Genomic DNA, 25,653 nt, shown 5'->3' with positions numbered 1-25,653 from the left:
AATAGAAACACGCATGGGATAATGAAGATAGGGTTCAATGGAATGATTCAAATATAGTCCTAAAAGAAACGAATGGTGAAAAGAGAAAAATCAAAGAAGCGGCTCTAATTATGCTAAATGAGACCAACTGCGTCGCAAATTCCTCGGCATAATTAAGTAGGATCTGGTTAACCATACCCAGTAACATATAATAAAAATATAATCAATGCCATCGTGATAAACGAAGTCCTCCCTCTACCATACGACGCAGTTTACGGATGTTCTCTAGGGTATCGTATGACAGAATAGTTCCAACATTTATTTTTTTAAAAAACGTAATACTATTTCTTACACCGAGTCAAATATTAGGATTCTAAATTTATCGACCACAAAAGATAAGAAAATTACGCAAGAAGCCCAAAAATAGTGTCTTATGTTCGATAATACTGCCCACAATATCTTTATTTGTCATTTTTTATTCATTTCCATACAATATTAACTTGTGGAAGTCTAATCTAGTCATCAGATATGTTTTATTTGTCGTATAAAGCTGTATAATTCATGTAAGAAAATGAATCGTTCTGAAACTTGTTAAAATTGCAGAATTTAGGCCAGTAAAGGAAAAAAAGCTGAAAAAATCTTAAGTTTTTGAAGATTCTAAAACGGACAGCTGGTGACAAATCATTTAAGGCGTAGGTACAACTGATTTTGGTTCAGTTTTTTTTTTCAAATCGTATAATTAAACCTATAAAACGTTTCGTTATAACAAAAGGTTCAAATAAGAGTTGTAGATCTTAAAAATTTCTTTCAACAAGATCCTATTTCCTATCTCCCCAATTCAAAAAAAGGTCTCGAATTCATTCTTTATAAGACCAGTTAATAAATCTGAACTAATCCAAACAATCAGTAGTATCAAAAGCAAATCTTCCTGTCATCATCATCATCATCATCCAGCCTCAAGAGTCCACTGCTGAACATAGGCCTCTTCCTTATGTTTCCAACCCCGTCTATCTTGCGCCGCTCTTATCCAGTTTTTATTGAGTCTTCTTAAATCGTCAGTCCATCTTGTAGGTGGTCGACCGACGCTTCCCTTGTCTCCCCTTGGCCTCCATTCCAATAACCTCTTTGTCCATCGCCCATCTGTCATTCTGGCTATGTGTCCTGCCCATCTCCATTTTAGTCTGGCTATCTTCTCGATGATGTCAGTCACTCCGGTTCTTCTCCTGATGTCTTCGTTGGTTATTCTGTCTCGCAGAGTTATTCCTAACATGGACCGCTCCTGTAGTACTGATGGACTATCCATAAAAATTTTCTTAAATCTTCCAAATAATGTGTTGGAAGTGATGGTCTCACTAATTAACGATTTCTTTAAAAAAGGTATATTTCCAGTGTGCCCAAAGACAGCCATTATTATTCCTCTTCATAAGGGTGGTGAAAAATCTAATGTCTGTAACTATAGACCTAATGCCTTACTACCGGTTATATCCAAAATTATTGAGAGACTTATAAAAGCCCGAATGTCATTTCTCGTTGAAAACAACATTTTATTACAAAGTCAGTTCGGCTTTTTATCTAATAAATGTACCAGCGATGCTATGTTTTCTGTACTACATGAGGTCTATCAAACACTAAACAATAATCTTTGTACTGCCACTGTTTTTTGTGACTATGCCAAAGCTTTTGATTGTGTAAATCACGAAATTTTGATAAAAAAAACTAAATTTCTACAGATATCGAGATATTTCTTTAAATTGGTTTCAATCTTACTTGAGGAATAGGAAACAACTAGTTAGAGCAAATGATACTGACTCTAGTCACAAAAACATCGAATGTGGAGTACCACAAGGGTCAGTACTGGGTCCTCTACTTTTCCTTATCTTTATAAATGACATCACTATCTTAAAAATCGATGGAAAAATTTTTCTTTATGCTGATGCTACCAATATTACTAACATAAAGTCGTTCCAGGAACGCAACTCAGCAATATTGGCAATATCATTTTAAAGTCGTCTACTTTAAAATATATAATATATGTCAGAATTGTCAATATGAATGTAGAGGTACAAAATATAAAATTTGCGAAATGGAAGAAATATATAAATCTCATAAATCACTACTTTACAATGTATTTTGCCGTGATCTCATAAATTTTAACGACATTGACCTTTACAATTTTTAACACAAATTCCAACAACAATTTTGATCATAAAATGACAAATTACTTCAAATATTTGCACCAGAAATAGTTCATGTTTCAACCTTCAACTTGGATATCATTTTTAACGGGCTACAGAAATGCTGTAACGAACTTATTGTCTTGTCTATCAAAACATCTAAAAATACATTTATATACACACGTCTTCGTAAGTGTATTGGTATTGGGATAATAATTAATTGCTTAAACTTGAAAAAAAAAAAAACTTTTGTTGAATATTTATTGAGCTATTAATAGGGATAGTATTATTGATTGGTAAAGGTCAGAATTATTTTTAGCAGACTCATTAAACATTAATAGAACTTTATTGTAATAGAATGTGAAAATGAAGAGAAATTCATGCTATTAAAATAAGTTTTCTCAAAAGAGTTAATAAACGAAAAAGAATACAAAATTTCTGCTTTTTTTTGGTGTAAAAATCATTGCCAAAACCGTTGATTGGTTATTCAATCAACGCCAAAACTGAAGGAAAACGTTGAGGAACTTCAGATAGAATAGCCATGAAAGTGTAAATAGAACCAATACTAATTGATAAATGGGTAAAATATTACTATGAATTATTACGAGAAAAAAGATAGCTATATTCTCCCTGAACTTGCGATATAAGACGCAGACAAACAGAAGTTGCAAATACATCTGAAAACAAAATAAGAAATGCTAAAAAGGATGAAAAATAACAGAGCAACTGGCCCTGCAGAACTGCTAAAACGCGCCTCTTCGGCATTGAGACAAGAATATTTAATAAATGCTTATTTGATAGAAAAATAACGAAAAAAAATATACAGGCTTTCATACCAGTCGAAAATATTGACGGTAAAATTTTCTCTCTTTTGATATTATATATTGAAAAAAATATAAAATCACATGAAAAAAATTGTTAATGATGTGGAAAGAACACGTCTTGCATAATGGCAAATCACATACGATATAAATTGTTTTGGTTTTTGTCTCTTTGTTACTGAGAGAACATCTGTGGTATCTCCTCCTGGTAGAAATTTGCTTTGGCAAATGGTTCCCGACATTCACCATGGCCTTTTGGCGTTTGGAAATTCTTCCAGAGCGACCACTCAATCGTCTCTTCACTTTGGCTTTGGAATTACCATGTTCTATAAGCTGCTCTACCAAAGGAACTAGAAAACTCAGAAGACTACTATCGCCATTTACCGGATTTTCGGTCACTATTAAATCATAAGTAGATACTTTTTGGTCCGAAAGGTCCACTCATCCCATGAACTGATTATAGAACATGATGGACTTTCAATTATAGCACGTTCACCAGTTTTTAGTTTCCTTCCCGCAAATTCTATAGATGTCTTGTGCCAGTTAGACATTAGTAATACATTTGTTGTATCTTGCCACCACTAGAGTCAGAACCAATCAACTACAGACAATAATAGGTTACCGCAGATTACAACCGGTAACAATAGAGTCTTTAATGTATGCAGACGACATAGTACTAATAGCAGATTCCGAGAATACAATGCAGAAACTAATGGATATATGGGTAGAACAAATAGAAGAACTAAAAATGGAGATAAACTCTTCTGAAAAAAGAAAGATAATGATAATCAGCGGCAAAGGAAATAAGGAAGATAATCAAATAAAGATAAAATGTAAAAACTCAGAATTGGAAATAGTAACAACTTACGAATACCTGTGAAGTATAATAACTAATGACGGAAAAATAGACTGGGAAATAACAAATAGAGCAAAGAAATCAAACAAGTTATATTATGCGTTAGCCCCAATAATGGGAAAAAGAGAACTTGCACGAGAAACAAGAATAAAAATATATAACACAATAGTGATACCGACTGTGCTCTAGGCAAGTGAAAACTGGACAATTCTGGAAAAACATAAGAGCAGGATAAACGCAATGGATATGAGACATCTAAGAAGGATAGTGGGAAAGACAAAATGGGATAGATTAAGCAACGAGACTATTAGGAGAATGGCCAACCAGGAGCCGATAATGAACAAAATAGCAAAGAGACAAATGAACTGGTATGGGCATGTGATGAGGATGCAATCCAATAGAATAACAAGAAAAATTTATGAAGCAAAAAACATCGGAAAAAGAAAAAGAGGCAGACCAATAAAAAAATAGATACAGCAAGTAGTAGAGGCGGGAAAACTTAAACAAAAATCACTCGAGGAATTGAAAATAATGGCAGGAAACAGAAAAGAATGAAAGAGGTGGGTAAATGGAAGTTAAAATAGCTAGCCCAAATCCGACACCCTGATAGGGTAAAAGGAAGGGGAGAAAGAAAGAAAGTATCTTTCCACCTAGTACTCAGTATCCTAGCATCCAAAACTTGAAAATCAGAGTCACCTCTTGACATCTTTTTTTATTTCAAATTTTGGTGTATTTATGCGATTACTTATACATATGTCAATACAAGGCAAATTCACTCAATAAATTTACAGATGTGAAAAACGTGTCAAAATAGAGGCACACATCAGAAGAATGTACTGAACTAGCTAGTTTTCTCACCACACGTTCACAAGTACCAGCAACAGCTTCAACCTCTTTACCAGAGTCAGTGTCATGAATCCGGTAAAAGTGTCAGACCTTTGCCACAGTTTTATTTCCCCTTTTTATTAGTTTTAGTGGAATATACTGTTTTGGGGAAGACCTTCCCTTGAATTTGTTTATAGTTTCATTAATAGACTGATGAGACCCCTCTGTTCTGGCTCTTCCAAAAGTATGCTTCAAACATGACACCACTTCATCCAAGTAACATGTCTTAGGTGAATTATTAATCTTTTGAGAATCATTATACAGTAGACTCCCTCTATAACGAGAACTGAAATGGCAGACTAATTACCTCGTTATAAGCGGATCTCGTTATATCCAACAACAATAATATTGTGCATACATATGAATATGTAGTTTTCTAAAACATTAACTTTCTATAGTGAAGCCATTCGGAGCAATATAAGATGCTAATAAATATTGTTTGAATGGCGTTTTTAAAACAAAGTTGTTTACTTTTATTGTCAATGAAATGCATTAAAACAAAAAAGAGTTGTTTACTTTTACTGTCAATGATATATGTTAAAACAAAAAATCTGTATTCTGTAAATATGTATAAAGCGTATAAAGTTATTTTGTCATTTTTGACTGCTTTCATTGTCCAGTATTCTATCTATCATATTTTCTAAAGATGTGAAACAGTTTTATGCTTCTTCATTTGCGTTTTGTCCTTGGATAAAGTTTCTGACAACCTTTAAAACACTTTCCACATCTTGTCTATTAGGACCCATATTATTAGGTGTGAATGGTCAACCCAATACAATGACACTTGTGAATCATAAATTTTACATTTCCGACTAAGAATCATAAATTGTAAGAAGTTTATTGCGGGCGGCCCGCATTTAAAAAGGGTATTTATTTATAGCTACGGCCGGGCCAAAACGTAAAAAACACGTTTTGCAATCTTATTTTCTCTCGTTATAAGCAAATTTACCTCGCTATAAAGGGTTATAGTTCAATAGAAATTTCACGGGACATCTCATGTACCTCGTTATAAGCGAAACCTCGTAATAACCGTGTTCGTTATAAAGGGAGTATACTGTAGTATATTTTTGATAACAAATAGCAACATCAGTCACGTACTATAGCCTTTTTTATGGCTAGGTTGCCAAGTGATTCATTATTCGACCAATAGTCTTTCGTGTTCGGTAATTTGTTGTAGCACATGATCATGGTACAAAAAAAGACCGATCATTGTTTCGTAGTAATCAGTTTCTTTAATTTGGTGTTGTGCAAGTGACCGAGAAAACAACTTTATAAGCACATCCAACTCACTCGAACCTAACATCCAAAGTGACTACTCCTTGCTTTTGATTTGGAATATAATGTTTTGGTTGGAACTTCGTCTATGGTTGTTTCCAAGCTACGAGACCAGACTAGTCATCATCTGACTTCTCTTCTTCTTCTTCTTCATAATCTATCCTTTCGAGATCTCTTTTAAAATCATCCTCTTGCGAAGAATGTTTTTGCTAATCTGAACGTTCATGAGACTCTCCGTCACTGGGTAGATATTCGTCAGAATCTGAGCCAGGAAAAGGTTCCTACTCCTTGCCTTTGATTTGGAATATAATGTTTTGGTTGGAACTTCGTCTATGGTTATTTCCAAGCTACGAGACCAGACTGGTCTTCATCTGACTTCTCCTCTCCTTTTTCCTCCTAATCTATCCTTTCGAGATCTCTTGTAAAATCCCCTCTTGCGAAGAATGTTCTTTTTGATCTGAACCTTCGTGAGACTTTCCGTTACTGGGTAGATATTCGTCAGAATCTGAGCCAGCAAAGGGTTCCTCTGGTTGTGGCAGGTCACTTAGCTCTTCAACGACGTTTTTCAATTCTTTTTGTGTTAAAAAACGTCTGGCCATAATTCAGGAACTGCATATAAATAGATATAAAAAAAACTGATGAGACGAATGACCTGAGCAAAAGACTACTGGGACATCCATGTCCCACTTTATGAATTGTGCGAAAACAATGACGGAAAATGGATTTTGTTAAGAAATTTTACTTACTTTCAACAACAAACGCCTTCAGGATTGTTATGTACTAGTATTTTGCAGGCAAAAACGCTAAATATGTATCATAGCAACAAAACACAGAACCACATATACAAGAACACCTATTTCTAGAAAATTTGAGGTTATATCAACGAATTGTTGGTTGCATAACATATCGAAATCTTTAGTAATACGGTTGTATTTGATTAAAGTGAATGTAGGGGACAAATAGGCACCACTAGCACTTTTTTAAATTTCGTGGGCCATATAGGACCACCCCGCACTGAAAGGGTTAAGTTCCATACATAAAAAGGGATACAAAAAACCCCAATAATTATAGGGGAATGTGCGTCATACCTTCTATGGATAGATTTATGGAACACGCCACAATCTCCATTTTTTACTATTAAAAAAAATTAAGTTTCTTTTTAAATAAAAATTTGCTATTTTTTGTTAAAATTTTGAATTCTGTACTAGAATGAGATCGTAATATAAAAACTAATATTTCTATTTCAGTTCTTAACCTGACTCTGATAGATCTGCCGGGTATGACCAAGGTGCCCATAGGGGACCAACCAGCTGACATCGAACAGCAGATAAGAAACATGATTTTGCAGTTCATCAACAGAGATTCCTGCCTTATCTTGGCGGTCACGCCGGCCAATACAGATCTGGCCAACTCAGATGCTTTACAGATCGCCAGAGAAGTGGATCCTCAAGGTAAATATATATGTTTTATAGTATTTGTGGATTGCTTTGTGATTTTTGGTTTATGTTTTAAACAATTGTACAGAAAGAGACTTGCCAGTAATGTGAAAACTATCAAATATATAGAAAAAAAATGGAAGAATCCATATATTTTTGTTCAGTAATGAAACATATTCTACAACACCCTGTATACATATGAGAATAATATAATAGTAAAGTACAATATTGTATTTTATTATTGCTTTCTTTTCTAACCTCGTATTAACTCATATCTACCAGTTATGTACTTCCTAAATTCATATTAAAGATAAGGATTTGTTTCGAATTAAAAAAAAACTAAACCAGTGAAAGTTTCAAGTACAATTGATGTTTCAGTGGAATTACTAAATATGATACACGCGAGTTCACATCATTTACAATTAACTTGAAGTTTTCTTGGTCGAATTGAATGAGAGTGACTAAAAAAAGACAAATTTTTTTCGTATACAGTTGGTTTAAAAAAAAATCAGAGTGGTCTCTCGACAAAAAACAAAAAAAAACATTTCAAAGGTGAAAAAGGCAGCTTTCTTATGCCATTTTTGGATTTTGTTGCATTTAAAGTTAGTTGCACGATTTTTGCCATTTTTTACGATTCTTATCGATTATATAATCATTAAAGAGAGATATCGTAACACCATCAAATCAGTTAAAACATATCCAGGAGCAGATTTCACATCAGACCATAACCCAATAATCACTACGTATTAGAGAACTCTAAAGAACTCCAACATTAGATGTTAGAAAACTGAAAGAAACTGATATAAAAAACAAACTCAAACAGAAAATATACGAAAACTTTGATAAATTAGCTACCAACACCTACGAGATAAACCAACAATGAAAAGGAAAATTGTAGACTAGCCACTCTGTGCCGTGGAACTAATTTGGGCCCAGTTGCTGATCTGCAACTTTGCAAACCAAATTCATGTAATCTTTGACGAACTTTAAATACACTTATACAGGGTGAGTCATGAGGAACTTTACATACTTCTACCATATGTAGAGTCCCTCAGGGAGCATATCATGTGGCCACTAAAAAATGTCAACTCCTCTTCTTTATTAATTAACAGGGTGATTTGTGTAATTGACCATTTATTTCATTTTACTGTAGTGTTTATACGGCTCATTTGATTTTTTTAATTTTTGCATGATACAGTACACTACTATCAAGTATTCGACTGGTATTAGCTAAACTAAAAAATTCCAGGACTGGTTTTGAAAAAATTAATTTAGGGATTCGTATTAAATATTACACCCTGTATATATTTTTTTAAAATGCAATAAGTGATTTTCAAACTACATAAATAGCCAATGAAAACGACATATGCGACAATGTTGTCGCACTTTTATTAAATTTTTAGTGAACGATCAAATCTTACCAAAAATAGAACAACCATAATGAAGTATCAAATTATAAGGTAATTAATTTAAACAAATGTTATAAATTTCAAACATTTTTATTGAAATGATAAACTGAGTCACTGCATAACAAAAAACAGTAACTACTAACAATAACGAAGAACAATTTAAAAAAAAACTAAAAATATGTACATAGTTATGATAAACCCATAAGTTAGAACTGGAAAAGATACAATAATGGTAACAAAATAAAAATAATTCAAAATAGATTTTCGAAATGGAACCCTGCAGCCTGTACACATTTTTGTTGCCGAATTGTTAATTGACGTATTGAATTACGGATACTCTGGGGATCGTTTCTAATAGTATTACAACAATGTATAATTCTATCAATTAATTGTTGTCGATTATTAATATTCACTGCGTAAACTAGTTGCTTCAATCGTCCCCAAATATGGTAATCAATGGGATTGAAATCAGGGGATCTTGAAGGCCACGAAATAGGACCTGCACGTCCTATCCACCTGTTGCCATAAACATTATTGAGATGTTGTCTCACTGCCAGTAAAAAGTGTGGGGGTCCCCATTATGCTGAAAATACATCCCTCGGATAGCAACGTTCGCGTTGGCAAGCAAATTCGGCAAAATATTTTGTAGAAAGTTCAAATAGACCTGCCCTGTTAAAGAACCATCAAAAAAGTGAGGACCTACTAATTGGTTATTTATGACACCAATCCACACGTTAACCGAAAACCTTAACTGAGAACGACGTTCTCGAATAGCATGGGGATTTTCTTCTGCCCACACATGTGAATTTCGTGAATTATTTATCCCGTCTCTGGTAAATTGGGCTTCATCTGTAAATAGTGTCCTGTATAGCGTTGGTCGATTATTGTTAATCCATCTACAAAATTCCAACCTATCGATCTCATCTCCAGCATGTAGTCGCTGAACCATTTGAATGTGATATGGGTATAGATTATTTTTTTGTAAGACTCTACTTACTTTGATTGAGTAACATTGAAATCTCGACTTACTTGTCTAGTGCTTATTGTAGGGTTCATAGTAACGGCGTCCATAATGTCATCTTCCTGCGCTTCATCTACATGTCGCTCTGTTGTTCCACTAGGAAAGGTGCCATTTTCTCGCAAATAATTAAAAACTGACCCAAATGTTGGATGACTGGGAGTTCGACGATTAGGAAATCTCCTGCGATATTCTCTACTAGCAGCCCTACCATTCCCATTACAGAATCCATAAACAAATATTATGTCTGCATATTCTGTGGTCGAAAACTGATGTGGCATTTTGAACGAAAGTAACAAAAGCTCTACCAAAACTAACACAATGTCCTTAACGTAGATATGACAGAAGAAATATGTATTCTTGTACACATAAATAACAATTGATAATGACAATAATGACAATGGGTATAAAATATCAAGAAACGTCATTTGTCGCATATGTCGTTTTCATTGGCTATTTATGTAGTTTGAAAATCACTTATTGCATTTTAAAAAAAATATATATATACAGGGTGTAATATTTAATACGAATCCCTAAATTAATTTTTCCAAAGCCAGTCCTGGTATTTTTTAGTTAAGCTAATACCAGTCGAATGCTTGATAGTAGTGTACTGTATCATGCAAAAATTAAAAAAATCAAATGAGCCGTATAAACACTACAGTAAAATGAAATAAATGGTCAATTACACAAATCACCCTGTTAATTAATAAAGAAGAGGAGTTGACATTTTTTAGTGGCCACATGATATGCTCCCTGAGGGACTCTACATATGGTAGAAGTATGTAAAGTTCCTCATGACTCACCCTGTATTATTGCCTCGAACCTCTTGAAGTTGATTTCTTGTTTGCACCGCTGTTAAATGACGATCCCGCAAAGCGTTGACTCGTATAAAAAGATCATCTAAAGCGGTAGTTTTGCGCTTCCTGCCACTTTCCGCTTTACGCTTGTTTGTTCCAGTTCGTATAAAACGTTCCACTACCCTTTGGATTGTAGAGCGATGAGTGTGTAGTACCTACTCTAGCCACATATTCATAATTTCGCCCATCTTTAACCAGAGCAATGGCTTTCGCACAATCTTCGACACTAAGAACCATGATCAATCCTAGGTAAACAAAATATAAGTGTCAATATGACATAATGTGATAACAGTCACCAAAGCCACCTGGTCGTATTACAAAATACCTCCAAAATAATCATAATTAAAAAAGTCCTAAATTATGGGTGGCAAATTCATTTGGCTCTAAAAAATGAACCAAGGCATATTTTGACATGAAACAAAAAATACAATGCTTAGGAGACATGGTTGCAACCGAAAAATAAGGTTTTACGAAAATTCTCAAACGGAATTATTCCACAGGATGTTTCAAAGTTGGGATAATAAATCCACGTTTTAATTAACCCTGTACAATAAGTCAAATATAAAATTTTATCAAAAAACTGACTATACCAAATTAAAATTTATAAATTTATACACAGTGTGCTAAAAAAATCATCAAAATAGGGTTAAAAATAAAAATATTAAAATATTTTGAATTTGACCAAAATTTTCTCCGTGTCGTTTTTTTGCATCTGAGTGTATTTAGCGCTGTTTTGTTTGGTCCGCTCCAGTTGCTTTTCAATTTTTTGTTATATTATGATCGGTGAATCTCCGAGCAATATCATAATTTCAGCTCTACTGTTGCATTTCGTTTCAGGATACCGCACTATAGGTGTCATAACCAAATTAGATATAATGGACGAAGGGACGGATGCTAAGTACATTCTAGAAAACAAACTGTTGCCCTTAAGAAGAGGTTATGTAGGTGTCATAAACCGTTCACAAAGAGATATCGATGGACAGAAGGATATCAAATTAGCGCTGGAAGCTGAGAGGAAATATTTCTTGGGGTAAATATTATTTTAGACACGGTATTACTTAAAAAGAGCTGTATTTTCTTCAGAAATATTCTAATAGAAGTCCTCTATCCAATATAGAATAAGGCTTAAGAACTTTTTTGGTCCTTCGAGCCAGATTATAATTTAATAAGTCCATTTAGCCTACTTTATCTTGTTGTTTGTAGAAAATTGTAGGTACGAATACTATTTTTTTCTTAATAATTCCAGGCATCCGTCCTATACGCACATAGCTGATAAATTGGGTACTCCATACCTACAAAAAGTGTTGAACGAGCAACTAACCAATCATATACGAAATACTCTTCCTTCGTTACGAGATAATTTACAGAAACAGGTGATTATTCTGGAAAAGGAGCTTGGCGATTTCAAGAACTTCTCTCCTGATGATCCCAGTGTGAAATCAAAGGCAATGCTACAGTAAGTATACACCTTTTATTGTAATAAATGTTGTTCATAGAACAAATTAAGACGATGTGTCGTAAAATATAATCTACCTCGTCTGGCAAGAATGTTTATACAAGTAGTTACTCATTTGTATTAAATTGTAACTCGTATACAAAGTCTCTAAGCATTCATCACTGCTAATACGTCTAATGACTTACTAACACATTAACTGAATCACTTATTTGAAAATCTCCATAAGTCATAATTCTACCTAAATCGTTTTTTCACTAAAATTGACTTTTAAACTGTAAATACACATTTTTGTAAAGAAACGCCTATAAGTCCGTGACTAAAGGCGTTTCTCCCATGAAGCGCGCATGTCGTTATAATGTGGCGCAGTAATGCCAATAATTTTCAGTCAAGTTCAATCTTGTATTGTGAATACACGTAGATAAATAAATGTGTAGTGAATACGAATATAGTAGTAATAATATTGTGGGATACATATTAGTATTATATCTTGACAAAATATTTTAAAATGAGTAAAAGCGATCATAACGATATTAATTTACCTAATCAGAAAAGGAAAGGAATAAAAACACCCTACGAATATAGAAATGAAAAATTCAAACGAGCTAGAGTCAAAGGAAACGAGTACATCAATTGGAAGGGGAGGAATATTCCTGCAGTGCCTTCTCCATCCTCTAAAGATTGCAAGTAAGTTGATAACTTGTTGTTTTCTAATAAAAAGTTTTCATTGAAAACAATTTTTTGTTGACTGATCAATCTAAATTTGTATGTATGTATTTAATTTTTAGGTGTAGGAAAAAGTATTTTTCATTGATGAGTAGCGACAAAAAATGCAGATTTTCCAACGATTTAGGGACCTGACTACAAAAAATAAGCAAGATTGTTACTTACAAAGCCTAATTTCCGCAACTGAAGTTAAGCAACGACGTAGACGAAAAGAACTTAGTGAATCTTCAAAACCTAATAGAAGTAGTACACTCCATATAAACCCCTAATAGAAAAATTACCATTTGTAAATTAGCCTTCTGTTTTCTTCACGGAGTAACAATTGACCGAGTGAGGGAATGCAGGAAAATCACCATTCGACAAACAGACCAGGCAATGCAATTTCTGGTATTATTACAGATGCTATTCGTGAACATATTAAATCATATCCCACGAAGTTAGCCCATTATACTAGCAAGGAAAAGGATTATTTAAATGAGAAACTAGATATCACTCTTATTTACCAAATGTTAAATATTCATACTACAGAAAACTTTTAAAAGAAGATTTTGAATTATCATTTGGAAGACCTCAGGTAGACACATGTTGTGTGTGTGAGAAGCTTGCAATGAAAATAAATAGTACGAATTTGAACTATAATGCAAAGAGAGTTGCAGCTGCCGAGAAAATGATTCATCTACGTCGAGCTGAGAAATTTTCAACTCAAATGAAATTTGTTAAAGAAATGGCCGAGTCCAACGAGGAAATTGGGTTATTTCTATAGATTTTATGCAGAAACTTCAACTGCCACAAATTTCGGTGTAAGATCCGCATTCATGTTTTCTCTGACGGTTGTGGAATGCAAAATAAAAACCACACTGTCTTAAGGTTTTTTCCGCTTTGATTTCGCTCGAAAAATTTAAGACCATTGACCAATATTTTCCTATTAGGGGTTATTCCTTCCTACCCTGTGATAGGGATTTTGCGGTGATTAAAAGAAAAATTAGAAAAGTAGACCTTAAACAATGTGGAAGAATATGGCAGCTGATGAAAATTTCATGTAAAAATATCCGCTTTAATGTGGTATTGATCAATGCTGAAGACGTAATTGATTACAAATGTTGGTGGCCAGAGTACTACAAAAAACCATGTTATTTGTGGAATCCAGTGGCAAAAATATTCCAAGGAATCAGAAGGTTTAACTAAAAATAAGTCAATTCATGCATTTTCACCACTCCTATAAGAACTCAAATTTGGTTGTAGCACACCCTTTTATTAACGGATTAGCCAATCACACCTTCAGGCTTAACAATAATAAAAAAAATACACTAATATTGCTTAAAGCATTGGCATATCCCAGTGGAAAGATTCCGATTAATTATAAGAAGATTGTTGATATACAAAAACTACAAAGTTATATACCGGATGTAGAAAATATCCAGGATTATTATAATGAATTGTTCAACTGGCCCACAACGACCAATAATATACCTGAAGAAGACGAATGATCACACTTTTTTTTTTTTTTGAGTCATAATATTTTTTGTACTTTTTAATAAAAATTGCAGTACTATGTGTGTTTCATTTTAATTCCTTAGTTTATGAGAGAAGTCGAAACCGTATGCAGACATCTAAACAATGGCAAATCACCTGGCCCAGGAAATGTAGCTCCGGAACTCATCAAACATGGACCCAAAAACTTTTCCAGAAATATATAAACATGAAATACCTGAGGAATGGAAAGAATCGCATATGAGCACCATCCATAAAAAGGGAGATAAATCGAAACCTGAAAACTATAGAGGAATTGCAGTTACTAGTAGTATTAGCAGAATATATGGAAAATAATAAAAAATCGAATAGCAGAAGAATACCAAGATATGGAAGCCGAAGAACAGGCTGGTTTTCATGCAGGTCGATCTACAATAGACCATGTCTTCTCTATTACTCAGATAATTGAAAAGAAAGTTGCTCGTGGCCAAGAAGTCCACCTGACGTTCGAAGACCTTAGGAAAGCGTCCAGCTTGATAAATTATGGGAGGCACTGGGGAAAACAAATATAAATATAGAATTGATTGAAGCGGTAAAAACGTTGTACTACCAACAAACAACAAGAATTAAAACAGGAAATCTGATAACACCGGGATTCAAAGTGACTAAAGGACTAAGACAAGGATGCAGTATATCCCCAACATTATTCAAAATATACCTCGAAGCAGCACTCAACAAATGGAAGAAAAAATGTACGAATATGGGCATACCACTAATAGACTTAACTTTGTACACTCTGTGCTTTGCGGATGACCAGGTCATCATCGCACAGGACTCTGAAGACCTTAGTTACATGATGCGAAAACTATTAGAAGAGTTTACAGAGTGGGGTTTGGAAGTGAATATGGAGAAAACTGAGTACATGAGTATCGGAGGAGATCAACATAACCTTCTCGTAGAGGCAAATCAAGAGATCAAACTATGTGATGACTACAAATACCTAGGAGTAAAGATCACTCGGGACGGAAAATTAGATGCAGCCATTAAGGAACGAAATACACAGGGAAGGAAAGACATAGCCTTACCGAATAGCGTACTGTGGGATAAAAACATCTCTAAGGAAAATAAAAGAAAAATATACAACATCATAATAAAAAGTATCACAACATATGGATGCGAAGTGTGGCTCCTAAAAGACAGAACGGAGAAAATGATTAGAGCAACAGAATACTAAACCAGAGAGTCCGAGAAATCATGGGGGTTACACATAATCTTGTTGATGACATCAAAACACAATCACGTAAGGAGAATGCCGGAGAATAGAATACCAAGACAAATTATTGAATGGCAACCAAGAGGTAGGCGGGACCAGGAAGGCCTAGAAGAAGTTAGAGAGAAGGAGTTGATAAAGAAATCAGGGAAAGAGAACTGGAGGAAGATCTATGGAACGATAGAAAGTTTAGTTTCAGGTGGCACTGAACAATTTATTTGAGAAACCCCTTAAGTCAGTCAAGTTTGCGCTTATATAGACCTTATTCTCAATCTTTTTTTCAAAAAATATTGGAGTGAAAAATCAAGAAACAGTGTATAAATGGAATTAAGTAAGTTTTTAACATGTAGAAATCTTCGTGTTTTCCTCACACAGTTTTTTCTTGTTTTCCGAAAGTTTTAGTTTTGTGACATCGGGTTTTTCAAATAAGTGATTCAATTATTAGGTAAATAACCTTTATACATTTTATATTATGACTTTTGAACTTGACAGTACTTAAAATGTCAAAAAGGTGATCAAAACATTTTGTAAAATTCAATGGACTACAAAGAGCAATTGGCTGAGCACATCAGGTAACTAATGTCCTTGAAAACTACCTGTAAGATTACATTGTTAAAGCACTACTTGTAGCCACACAGAATTTACTTATGTTATTTGTACAGGATGATCCAGCAGTTCGCTCTGAGTTTCGAAAAAGTCCTTGAAGGCTCCAGATCAGATGACGTGAACACTACTGAGCTCTCGGGGGGTGCTAGGATCAACTGTGTTTTTCACGAAAGATTCCCGTTTGAAGTTGTCAAAATGGAGTTTGACGAAAGCGAGCTAAGAAAGGAAATAGCAATTGCAATTGCGAATATTCATGGAATTAGGGTAAGATTATTTCTAACAAGTATTACCTCTATACTGTAATTTTTTTTGTACTTGTAGATAGGGCTTTTTACACCCGATTTAGCATTTGATGCCATAGTAAAAAAGCAGATCTGTAGATTGAAAGATCCTTGCTTGAAGTGTGTGGATCTAGTCTCAGCCGAATTATTGAATGTTGTGCATAACTGCTCAGCACAGGTGAGTAAGAGTTCCTTCAAAAACATATAGATAGTTTAGCAAATATTTTGAAAGTGGTATATAAATTAGCGATGTTGCCTTTTTAGATGTCGAGGTTTCCGAGATTAAGAGAAATCGTTGAGCGAGTAATAACGAACCACGTGAGAAAAAGAGAACAAGAATGTAGGGATCAATTATCGGTGTACATTAACTGCCAACTTTCTTATATGAATACAAATCATGAAGACTTTATAGGATTTGCCAAGTAAGATTAAGATATTGTGTTGTTTTTATTAGTTTGTTTTTTTTTTCAACAAAGTTTGACATTTTCATAACAAGTCCTACAGGTTTTACCCTCAAGCTTTAACTTCATGTCAACTGATACTTTATCAAGTGTTTTTCCAACAGATTCTTTTCTTTGGACTTTCTTATCTTATCTTTCGACTGCCTAAAAATCTGGACGTAAAATGGCTGCAATCAAATTTGTGTTACTCTGATGCTTTATCATGGGATGGGCTTAAAATGGTTCAAATTGTTCACGTGTCAATCTAGACTTTTATAGAACATTCGGAATTTTGGAAGCTCAAATTAATCCAGAAGCTGTGAATTGACAAACTATCAGCTAGATAGGGAAAAGTTTCAAGAACGTTCATTATATTCGAGCGTAAGCTCGAATTGATCATTATATTGATTTATCTGAAAATAGAGAAGGTGATTATTCCTTCCAAGGCCCAGAATCCTTCGATGAGTCTGTCAAAATTGCCCAAATCACCCCTCTACTGCTAACAGTTTGTTAAATTACTATTACTAATGTTAAATTATTTACAAATTCCTGCTCTTCTTTTTAGTGCTGAATCACAAGCCAGAAAGACGATACCGACCCACAACAATCATTTAGGCAACCAAGTGATTCGAAAAGGGTACATGACGCTGCACAATCTCAGTATAATAAAGGGTAGGAGCTTCTGGTACGTGTTGTCCTCGGATAGCTTAGCTTGGTATCGAGACGAGACCGAAAAGGAGATCCAGTACATCCTACCCCTCAATAAATTGAAGTTGAGGGATGTCGAGACTGGGTTTATAAATAGGAAACCGACTTTTGCGTTGTTCTATCCCCATGGTTCTAATGTTTATAAGGTAATTGACCTGATATTTCATATATATTTATATTATGACATACTTTGACCGATTTTAAACACATGACATTGAACTTGACATATGACAAGGCAGGTGACAACTTAAAACATTTCGAAGAAAATTTGCTGTTTCATTAGAGATCAGATCCAGTAGATAAGATTAAATAAATAAGGATGACCTTTCCTCTAAACGAATTAGGGTATTTTGCTTAGGAAAAGTTAGTATACCGGTTGTAACAATAAAAAAATAATAGAAAAGACAGCAATAACAATTACACAATAATGCAATAGAGACTTGTATCAGAGAATAACCGAACACAGAGAAGCGACACTCCTTTGAAGTTACGTGGCCAAGCCGCCAATGACAGCTAACAACCAGAAAATTAATAGTCAGTGGGCATATCACACAATATAAATTCTTAAGAGCGTAGGCGCAAAATTTCGGGCCAATGTTTTTTAAATGCATTCATTTTTTTCGAATCCTGAAAAAACTAATAAGTATTTTTGAAAAATTTAAACGCAGAATGAAAGACTACATTATTACTGAGGGCCGATAGTCCCTGAAAACTTCTATAATGTTTATTTTAATAAGTTACAGGGGTGAAAAAAAAAAAGAGAAAATTTAGTGTGATTTTTAATTTCAAATATCTCATTCAAAAAAACTTTTTGTTTATTCTAAGGGACTTTTGGCCCTCGGTAATAATGTAATTTTTCATTCTGTGTTTAAATTTTTCAAAAATATTTGTTAGTTTTCTCAGGATTCGAAAAAAATGATTGTATTTAAAAAGCATTGGCCCGAAATTTTGCGCCTACGCTCTTAAACGAAACAAAGAAATTACTAAAAATCTTAAAATTACAACAGAACAAGACTTCAAAATTGCAAAAACATGGTTGCAAATAAACAAACTTACATTAAATTATGAAAAAACTAAATAGGTACTCATCTACTTTTTGCTATATACAAAAGTTGTCTGCCAATTTTTAATTCGTTAAATATAAATAACAAAGACCAAATATATGGATCGAAGTACATAAAATATATAGGAGTTTTAAATGGGAATTACAAATAAAAAATATTAAAACTTTATTTGTTGTATATATCAATATTTGGTGACATTTTTGTGACTTAGTTAGGAGAAAACTGTAAATTTATTAAGATTAGATATTGACAAAAGTTAAATATTTCATTACTTACAATATACTAATACCTACTCTTATAGTTGTAAGTAATAAAGTATTATTTATAAATACAGAAAAAGTTCTTTGTTTAAAATTTGTTCTGTTAAAAATTTGTAGTGCCAAAGTGTGGATAGAAGCTTGCAGACGAGAAGATTTGTTATTCAAAATGGATTCACTTTATAATAATTATAGGATTTGTGAACTGCATGTTTATTTGCAACCATGTTTTTGCAATTTTGAAGTCTTGTTTTGTTGTAATTTTAAGATTTTCCCAATTATCGGTCTAATTATGTTTCCAACAATTTTTAGTTTGAGCATTTTAGTAATTTCTTTGTTTCGTTTAAGAGCGTAGGCGCAAAATTTCGGGCCAAAGCTTTTTAACATTTTTTTGGAATCCTGAGAAAACTAACAAGTATTTTTGAAAAATTTAAACACAGAATGAAAGATTACATTATTACCGAGGACCGAAAGTCCCTTAGAATAAACAAAAAGTTTTTTTGAATGAGATATTTGAAATTAAAAATCACACTAAATTTTCTCTTTTTTTTTCACCCCTGTAACTTATTAAAATAAACATTATAGAAGTTTTCGAGGACTTTCGGCCCTCAGTAATAATGTAGTCTTTCATTCTGCGTTTAAATTTTTCAAAAATACTTATTAGTTTTTTCAGGATGCGTAAAAAATGAATACATTTAAAAAACATTGGCCCGAAATTTTGCGCCTACGCTCTTAAATCAAATATTCTCGTGTATAAAACCCTCTATATATTTTTATTTCCTAAAAATACTATATTCGTATTGTTGTCTTCGAGCGCGCTGACACCCGGCCACCATCTGTTGATTTTTTGACCTGAGCCTTCGGAGACTTGCGTCTTTCAATAAAAGAAATATACACCAAATTTAATGTTTTCATTTTGAACTATCCCTTGGCAGACCAAAGTTTATTTTTTATAGCTTGTCGGCGTCGGCTTACTGTTCGAAAGTCAAACCAATACTATTATGTAATAACTAATAATAATTACAAAGCAATAGTAATTACGTGTTATTATTCTAAGGAAATCTAAATAAACTTATTCCTTTTCCTGTCACAGATGAACATCTGCGAATCGCACAAATATATCCAGACATTTTAAATATAAATTAAACTTTTAACTATAAACTATAACTATAAACTTATATATTTAACTATAACTATAAACTATAACTATAAACTTTTAACTATAAATAAATTATATAAATGGTCAAATGCACTTGTTGTGTCGAGTATTTACCATAGACGCCTACGGACTATCGAAAACAACCAGAATTAAAGAATAAGCACGTGTTTTTGACAGTTAAACGACCAGAATCGGGCATGCGTATACAAAAATTGTACACGCTTTTGGACCGTTGTGTCGCTTCTCTGTGTGTTCGGTTATTCTCTGCTTGTATCCAAAAATGAATCAAATAAGGTAATTTAGATGTTTATAATAGTTGACATTTGACATTGACATATGACAGTTGGGTGATACATGACATTTAACGCGGTATATATAAGAAAGTAACACTTAGTTTGCTCTTTGACGTAAATAAATGTGTGGTATTAATTTTTTTAGGATTATAAACAGCTGGAACTGAGCTGTAACTCTGTAGACGACATGGATTCTTGGAAGGCTTCTTTTTTGAGAGCTGGTGTCTATCCTCAGAAACTTCTTAATAACAACGAAGAATCTGATGATGACAGTGTAAGTTTTTTACGTTTATTCACTTTTATAAGTTATTGCGAACAATTGTACAATTGAATAATAAACTCAATTATATCATTTACGCTTTGCAGGTCGTTATTCAGGAAGATATAGACCCTCAGCTTAAACGACAAGTTGAGGTGATAAGGAATCTAGTAGAGAGCTACATGTCGATTGTAACCAAGGCCACCAAAGACTTAGTACCAAAGATTATTACCCATATGATCATTAAGAACACTAAAAAGTATGTTTTTGAAGAACTTCTAGTCAGTGTGTACGCCCAAGATGACCAGGCAAGTGTTTTTATGTTACTAAGGACATTCACGTATTCTAGTTTGGTATTATTCTATGAATGATTTTTTACCGCATCTAAATCTTTCAGGTTGAATTGTTAGAAGAATCTCCAGACGAAGTAAGGAAGCGAGAAGAGAAAATGGCGATGTTCCAAGCTTGTAAAATGGCTTTGGATATCATAGGAGACTGTTCGATGAAATTTTCGGGTAGCGCGACCAGTACAGAAGAAGAAACGGTTCTTTACAAACCAACAGTACCTACCAGACCTACCGCTGCCACCAAAAAAAGTAATATCTAACGGTTTTATGTTTTCCAGCTCCAATACTAACTTTTTCTTGATAAAAATGTCTAAAACTATTAAACTTTATTAAATTCCAAGATTTAGGGATATTTAGGCAACAGCGCATCGATAGGACCAATGTGTTAGAGATATATAAATATAGCAATTTTAGATTTAGGAAAAGTTTTAAGCTAACGTTGAACTTTGCATCATTTTAGACCACAAAAGTGCAACTATTAAATAGTACCAAATTCAGTTTGTAGATTTTAGATGAAATTGAAATTCACTTCACAATCGCGTTTAAAATGCAGAGAAAATGTTTCCCAGATGTTACGACAAATTGATATCTTCCATTTCTAACAAAAACATTGGTTTTTATCAGAGATATCCATATCACTGGTTTTTATACTATTGATGACAATATACATAAACTGACAACCAAATTTCCCTAAATCTGGGGAAAATTTAAGTTTTTTTATTGTATGCCATTATGTTGTAGGTTACAGACTGTCTACACCCCCACCAGTGTTCTCCAGGCCCGCCCCACCGCCTCCTCCAGGTATGCCACCCTCATTACCTGATAGATTTTATTAAATGCCTTAGGACTTTTTAAATTATATTTTATATTTTTCAGAATAAATCTTTTACAAAAAGATCGATTTTTACTGATCTAGCTGTAACAGTTTTTGTTTATTAGGCTTATTTAATCATGAAAATGGATGTAAAATAATAAAGTGAGTTAAAACAATTAGAAATATTGTCGTATTTCGTTGTGTTGTTTATAAACTATTTTTTTCTTCTTCTTATTTCCTCATTTATTTATCTGCCTTATTATATTCTTTATTTTCATGTTGCTGCTCATTAGTTTTCCTTCTATCTTTCGCTTATTTGTCTGTGATAGATCTTTATCTATCACAAACTGACTGCTCATATCTGTTTATTTCTTCTGGTTCACTGACGTAGATATAGTGATATTTTCTATAGTTTTTTTCATTCTGTATTATTCTTTGAATTTAGGAAGAAAGATTTCCCTAAAGGTATGAAAACTTCCGTTGCCAATGTGTTTCCTAATAGTGATTAGATCATTAGACTGAATTCCTTAAAGCATGACAGATTGATAACAGGTGTGAGAGGTTCCAGAGAAGGATTTTTAGTTGTTTCGTTTGTCGTATATGGTCTCAGTACTTGGTCAATATTTTCCACTCCTTTTATTATTTGCCCACCATATTTTCATGATTAAATAAGGCATACCGATATAAATCTATGGATAAAATAAATGCATAGCTACATTACTATTTTAACAACAACCGGTAGCATTATTCATTTCATTTTCTCGCGTTATTCTAAAGTGACTTCATCCTAAAGTCATGCAGACGGGAAAACACAGCTTGTCAACCACTGTCACATCATTTTTCTGGTTCTTGTGGCTAAGCCACAAGTTTCAATCATTTCAACTTTCAACCTATTATCCTTATGGATACTATTTTGGTTCGGATCTGCAGAAAACCTTTTGATCAATTGGAAGACCCTTCTAGATGAAGTTGGCACACCTTCCAGATGCGTGTATCGTATAGATCGACACTTTTTTCTGAGCGTTGCTTCCTCATTAAAAAGAGAAGTTCAGTTAATTTTTCTTCCTATTTCCTTCCTCTTTTATTTATTTGGTGGGAATTCCTGGACTACCCTTACTTTCCCCGCTACAAATGACTTATTCTGGACCGTGCCTCTCCTAACAAGAGTTTTTTTAAAGGAACTCGGTATTCTGAAATCAGCAGCTCGTTTATTGCATTACTGTCGAGGTTTTTGTCGTCGTAAGCAGCTGGCAAGACCTCGTCAGGTAATGGAGGGAGCGACCATTAGTCTGCAGCGAAGATTTAAGTACTTAGTTTCGTTGCATTCGTAGTACCTACCGTCATATAGTGAATTAACTTTCTTCAATACCTAAGGTCCACTTACAGATATAAACCGTTACTGCAGCATATCATGAAAAGATTAGCAAACTACAGGTAAGGTTAGCTGGTATTTTACTTCCAGAAGCGCCTTAAGCTTGATTTTTTGTATTACCAAGTGATTTGCGCATTAGAAATGGAAGACGGTGCTTATATTAACGATCAAGCTCCTCCTTGGACACGCAGTTCTGAGCATAAACTATTCCAAAGGTAAATGTGAACCAAAAGCAAAACGGACAGCTGTAAGGAATCGTTGAAAGGAACTTTAACAGTACACCATCGCTTTCAGCCTGATATTTTGTTCACACAAGCCGAAAAAATACCTAAAACGTTCCAAGGTACTCTGGATCCCTTAACGCTTTTGCTTTGTTCTTTTTTTTTATTTTTATTTTGTGTACCCCGCCTTATGCTCACTTATTAATAAATCGATTGCTGAAAAAAAGTCATCACACGAATATACACTAATAAAATAATTTACGTGTGCCAAAGTGACCCGTTTATTTTATCCAGGATTTTATTCAGTAGTTTACCATCCAGATTTTAATAATAAGCATTTTTTTAGCAACAAATTTTTTTTTGGCGTTTCAGGAAAAATGAGAAAATTTAAGAGTGAGAAAAACATTTCTGACCAACAGCCTATAGCAAACTCAAATCTTATACCGACCTTTTATGTTATGTCTATTCCTTAGTAATCCTCAAAGAAACCACGAGGTATTCTACAAATCAGATTTTGAGATATGTAGATATTTCAAAATTACCGTAACTATTTCTAAATTGCATTTACTATAGGCAGTGCTGCTTTTTGTACATTTGTTGCCTATTGTATATATTTTCGAACTGTTCTATTGTTGCTTGTTGCTAGAAATATAGAAAGATACTTTGGACAATGTTATTTGAATGTTAACATTATTTATTTCAGATAGGTTTGTATATATATGACTCTGAAGACTAGAGCTGACAAAAATGAGGATAAAACATGCAAAAATCACTCTTTATAAAGAGATTAAATTTCAAGTGACAGCTGACAGAGCTACCTGTTGATGGTTAAAAAGCCTTCAATACGTAGCTCTGTCAGCTGTCACTTGTCAATAAAAAAGGGGTTAGAAGAAGAGGATAAAAATGTGTCACCAGCTTGTAGGTTGTAGAAAAACGAGACCTTTGTGCCTCGTTTGATATTTCTCGGAAGTCCAGGCCCTACTCAAGGTATTCATTCAACATTTACTTAAACGTCCTCCTGTTCAAGGATCTTTTTCGGTAATTGCTGAGCTTTTTCATGGTTTTCCTGACCAAGTTCTTAAGTAATTTACGCAATAACAAATAGCCCTCAAGCTCGTCTTTTTAGAACCTGTAATTTTCAGTATAATCTGTTTCTAATGTAGACCAAACTATTAGACATGTGGACATTTTCAGTCAAATAACAAGTGGCAGTTGACAGTGCGCGGAACATCCGCATAATGTCAAATCTAATCAATGAAGGTGTTAGCGTCTATATTCTTTGGTGTTACATACATACATACACAATACATACACAAACTGATCTATATAGACTTTAGAAAAAATCACAATGTGATTGATGTTATATGAAGAATATATTTTTTTAATTTATCAGTTTCTTTGTATAGGTACTTCATTACGAGTATATCTTCTTGTCCCGGTATAACCTTACAATTTAGGAGGCTAAAAATCTTCGTTGCATGTTCTTCCTACGTTTGTTTGCTGTACATAAGATTTTTTCGACACACTTTTTTAACCCTACTGGCTTTATAAACCTTTTTGCTGTGTTTTTACCACGATTACCTTTTGTGTGATTTTTGAGACACCATATAAATAAAACACATAAAATCCACGTATGATTTATTGATAGATTTATTTGTTATTTCAGAGCTTTAAGGCATGCGTGCAGTGTCCTCGTAGCTTGTGCTTGTCTAGCGATGCTTGATCGTTGAAATCTTGATCTGATTCTTCTAATATTAATATTTCTGTATTAATATTTTCAGGAATCGTAAGCAGTATTATGTTTTTGAATTCCGATAAAAAAGATTGCTAAAATATTTCCTAATGAGATGTTACCATAGTTTTGTATGATATTTAAAATGTAGAAGTCAATATTTTTATAATATTTATGTAATATTTTTTGTATATTTATCGATATTATTAATAAATTTGTATACTTTGTTTACTTATTTTTCCTATCACCATGCATTTAGGCAACCAAACATACACTTGTTTTTGGAATATGCGGTCGTGAATTTTGTCTGCAATTGTAACAACGACGCTATGGATGCATTTGTGGACATAAGTAGCTTAGCTGGGATAAAGATGGGTTTGGTGAAGAGATAGAAAACCGGCTGTGGTGTATATAGGGGATGTCTTTCAGAAATAAATGAGGAGCGTTTATGTTATCGAATATATTGTAGAC

The 25,653-nt window shown here is 33.6% G+C and overlaps 1 protein-coding gene across 3 annotated transcripts in view; it reads left to right on the top strand.

Annotated features, from left to right (window-relative positions):
- LOC140448750 (dynamin-like) overlaps nucleotides 1-25,409 on the top strand; it is a 53,785-nt gene extending 28,376 nt beyond the window's left edge. The window contains exons 4-16 of one of the 3 annotated variants that reach the window (XM_072541862.1): nucleotides 7,238-7,441; nucleotides 11,548-11,740; nucleotides 11,957-12,166; nucleotides 16,292-16,499; nucleotides 16,557-16,694; nucleotides 16,781-16,938; nucleotides 17,522-17,810; nucleotides 20,583-20,711; nucleotides 20,804-21,004; nucleotides 21,094-21,292; nucleotides 21,785-21,844; nucleotides 23,823-23,843; nucleotides 25,232-25,409. In XM_072541862.1, the coding sequence (XP_072397963.1) occupies nucleotides 7,238-7,441; nucleotides 11,548-11,740; nucleotides 11,957-12,166; nucleotides 16,292-16,499; nucleotides 16,557-16,694; nucleotides 16,781-16,938; nucleotides 17,522-17,810; nucleotides 20,583-20,711; nucleotides 20,804-21,004; nucleotides 21,094-21,292; nucleotides 21,785-21,844; nucleotides 23,823-23,843; nucleotides 25,232-25,281 (2,060 nt within the window). In that variant the 3' untranslated portion in view covers nucleotides 25,282-25,409. Of the gene's footprint in view, nucleotides 1-7,237; nucleotides 7,442-11,547; nucleotides 11,741-11,956; nucleotides 12,167-16,291; nucleotides 16,500-16,556; nucleotides 16,695-16,780; nucleotides 16,939-17,521; nucleotides 17,811-20,582; nucleotides 20,712-20,803; nucleotides 21,005-21,093; nucleotides 21,293-21,784; nucleotides 21,845-23,822; nucleotides 23,946-25,116 lie in introns of all 3 variants that reach the window. The other 2 variants (XM_072541861.1, XM_072541863.1) reach the window with 2 other exon arrangements.
- Nucleotides 25,410-25,653: the final 244 nt, after the last annotated feature.

The sequence above is a fragment of the Diabrotica undecimpunctata genome, chromosome 8 (genome assembly GCF_040954645.1).
Source record: "Diabrotica undecimpunctata isolate CICGRU chromosome 8, icDiaUnde3, whole genome shotgun sequence".
NCBI classification, from domain to species: domain Eukaryota; kingdom Metazoa; phylum Arthropoda; class Insecta; order Coleoptera; family Chrysomelidae; genus Diabrotica; species Diabrotica undecimpunctata.
This window is presented reverse-complemented; position numbering and strand designations above follow the sequence as displayed.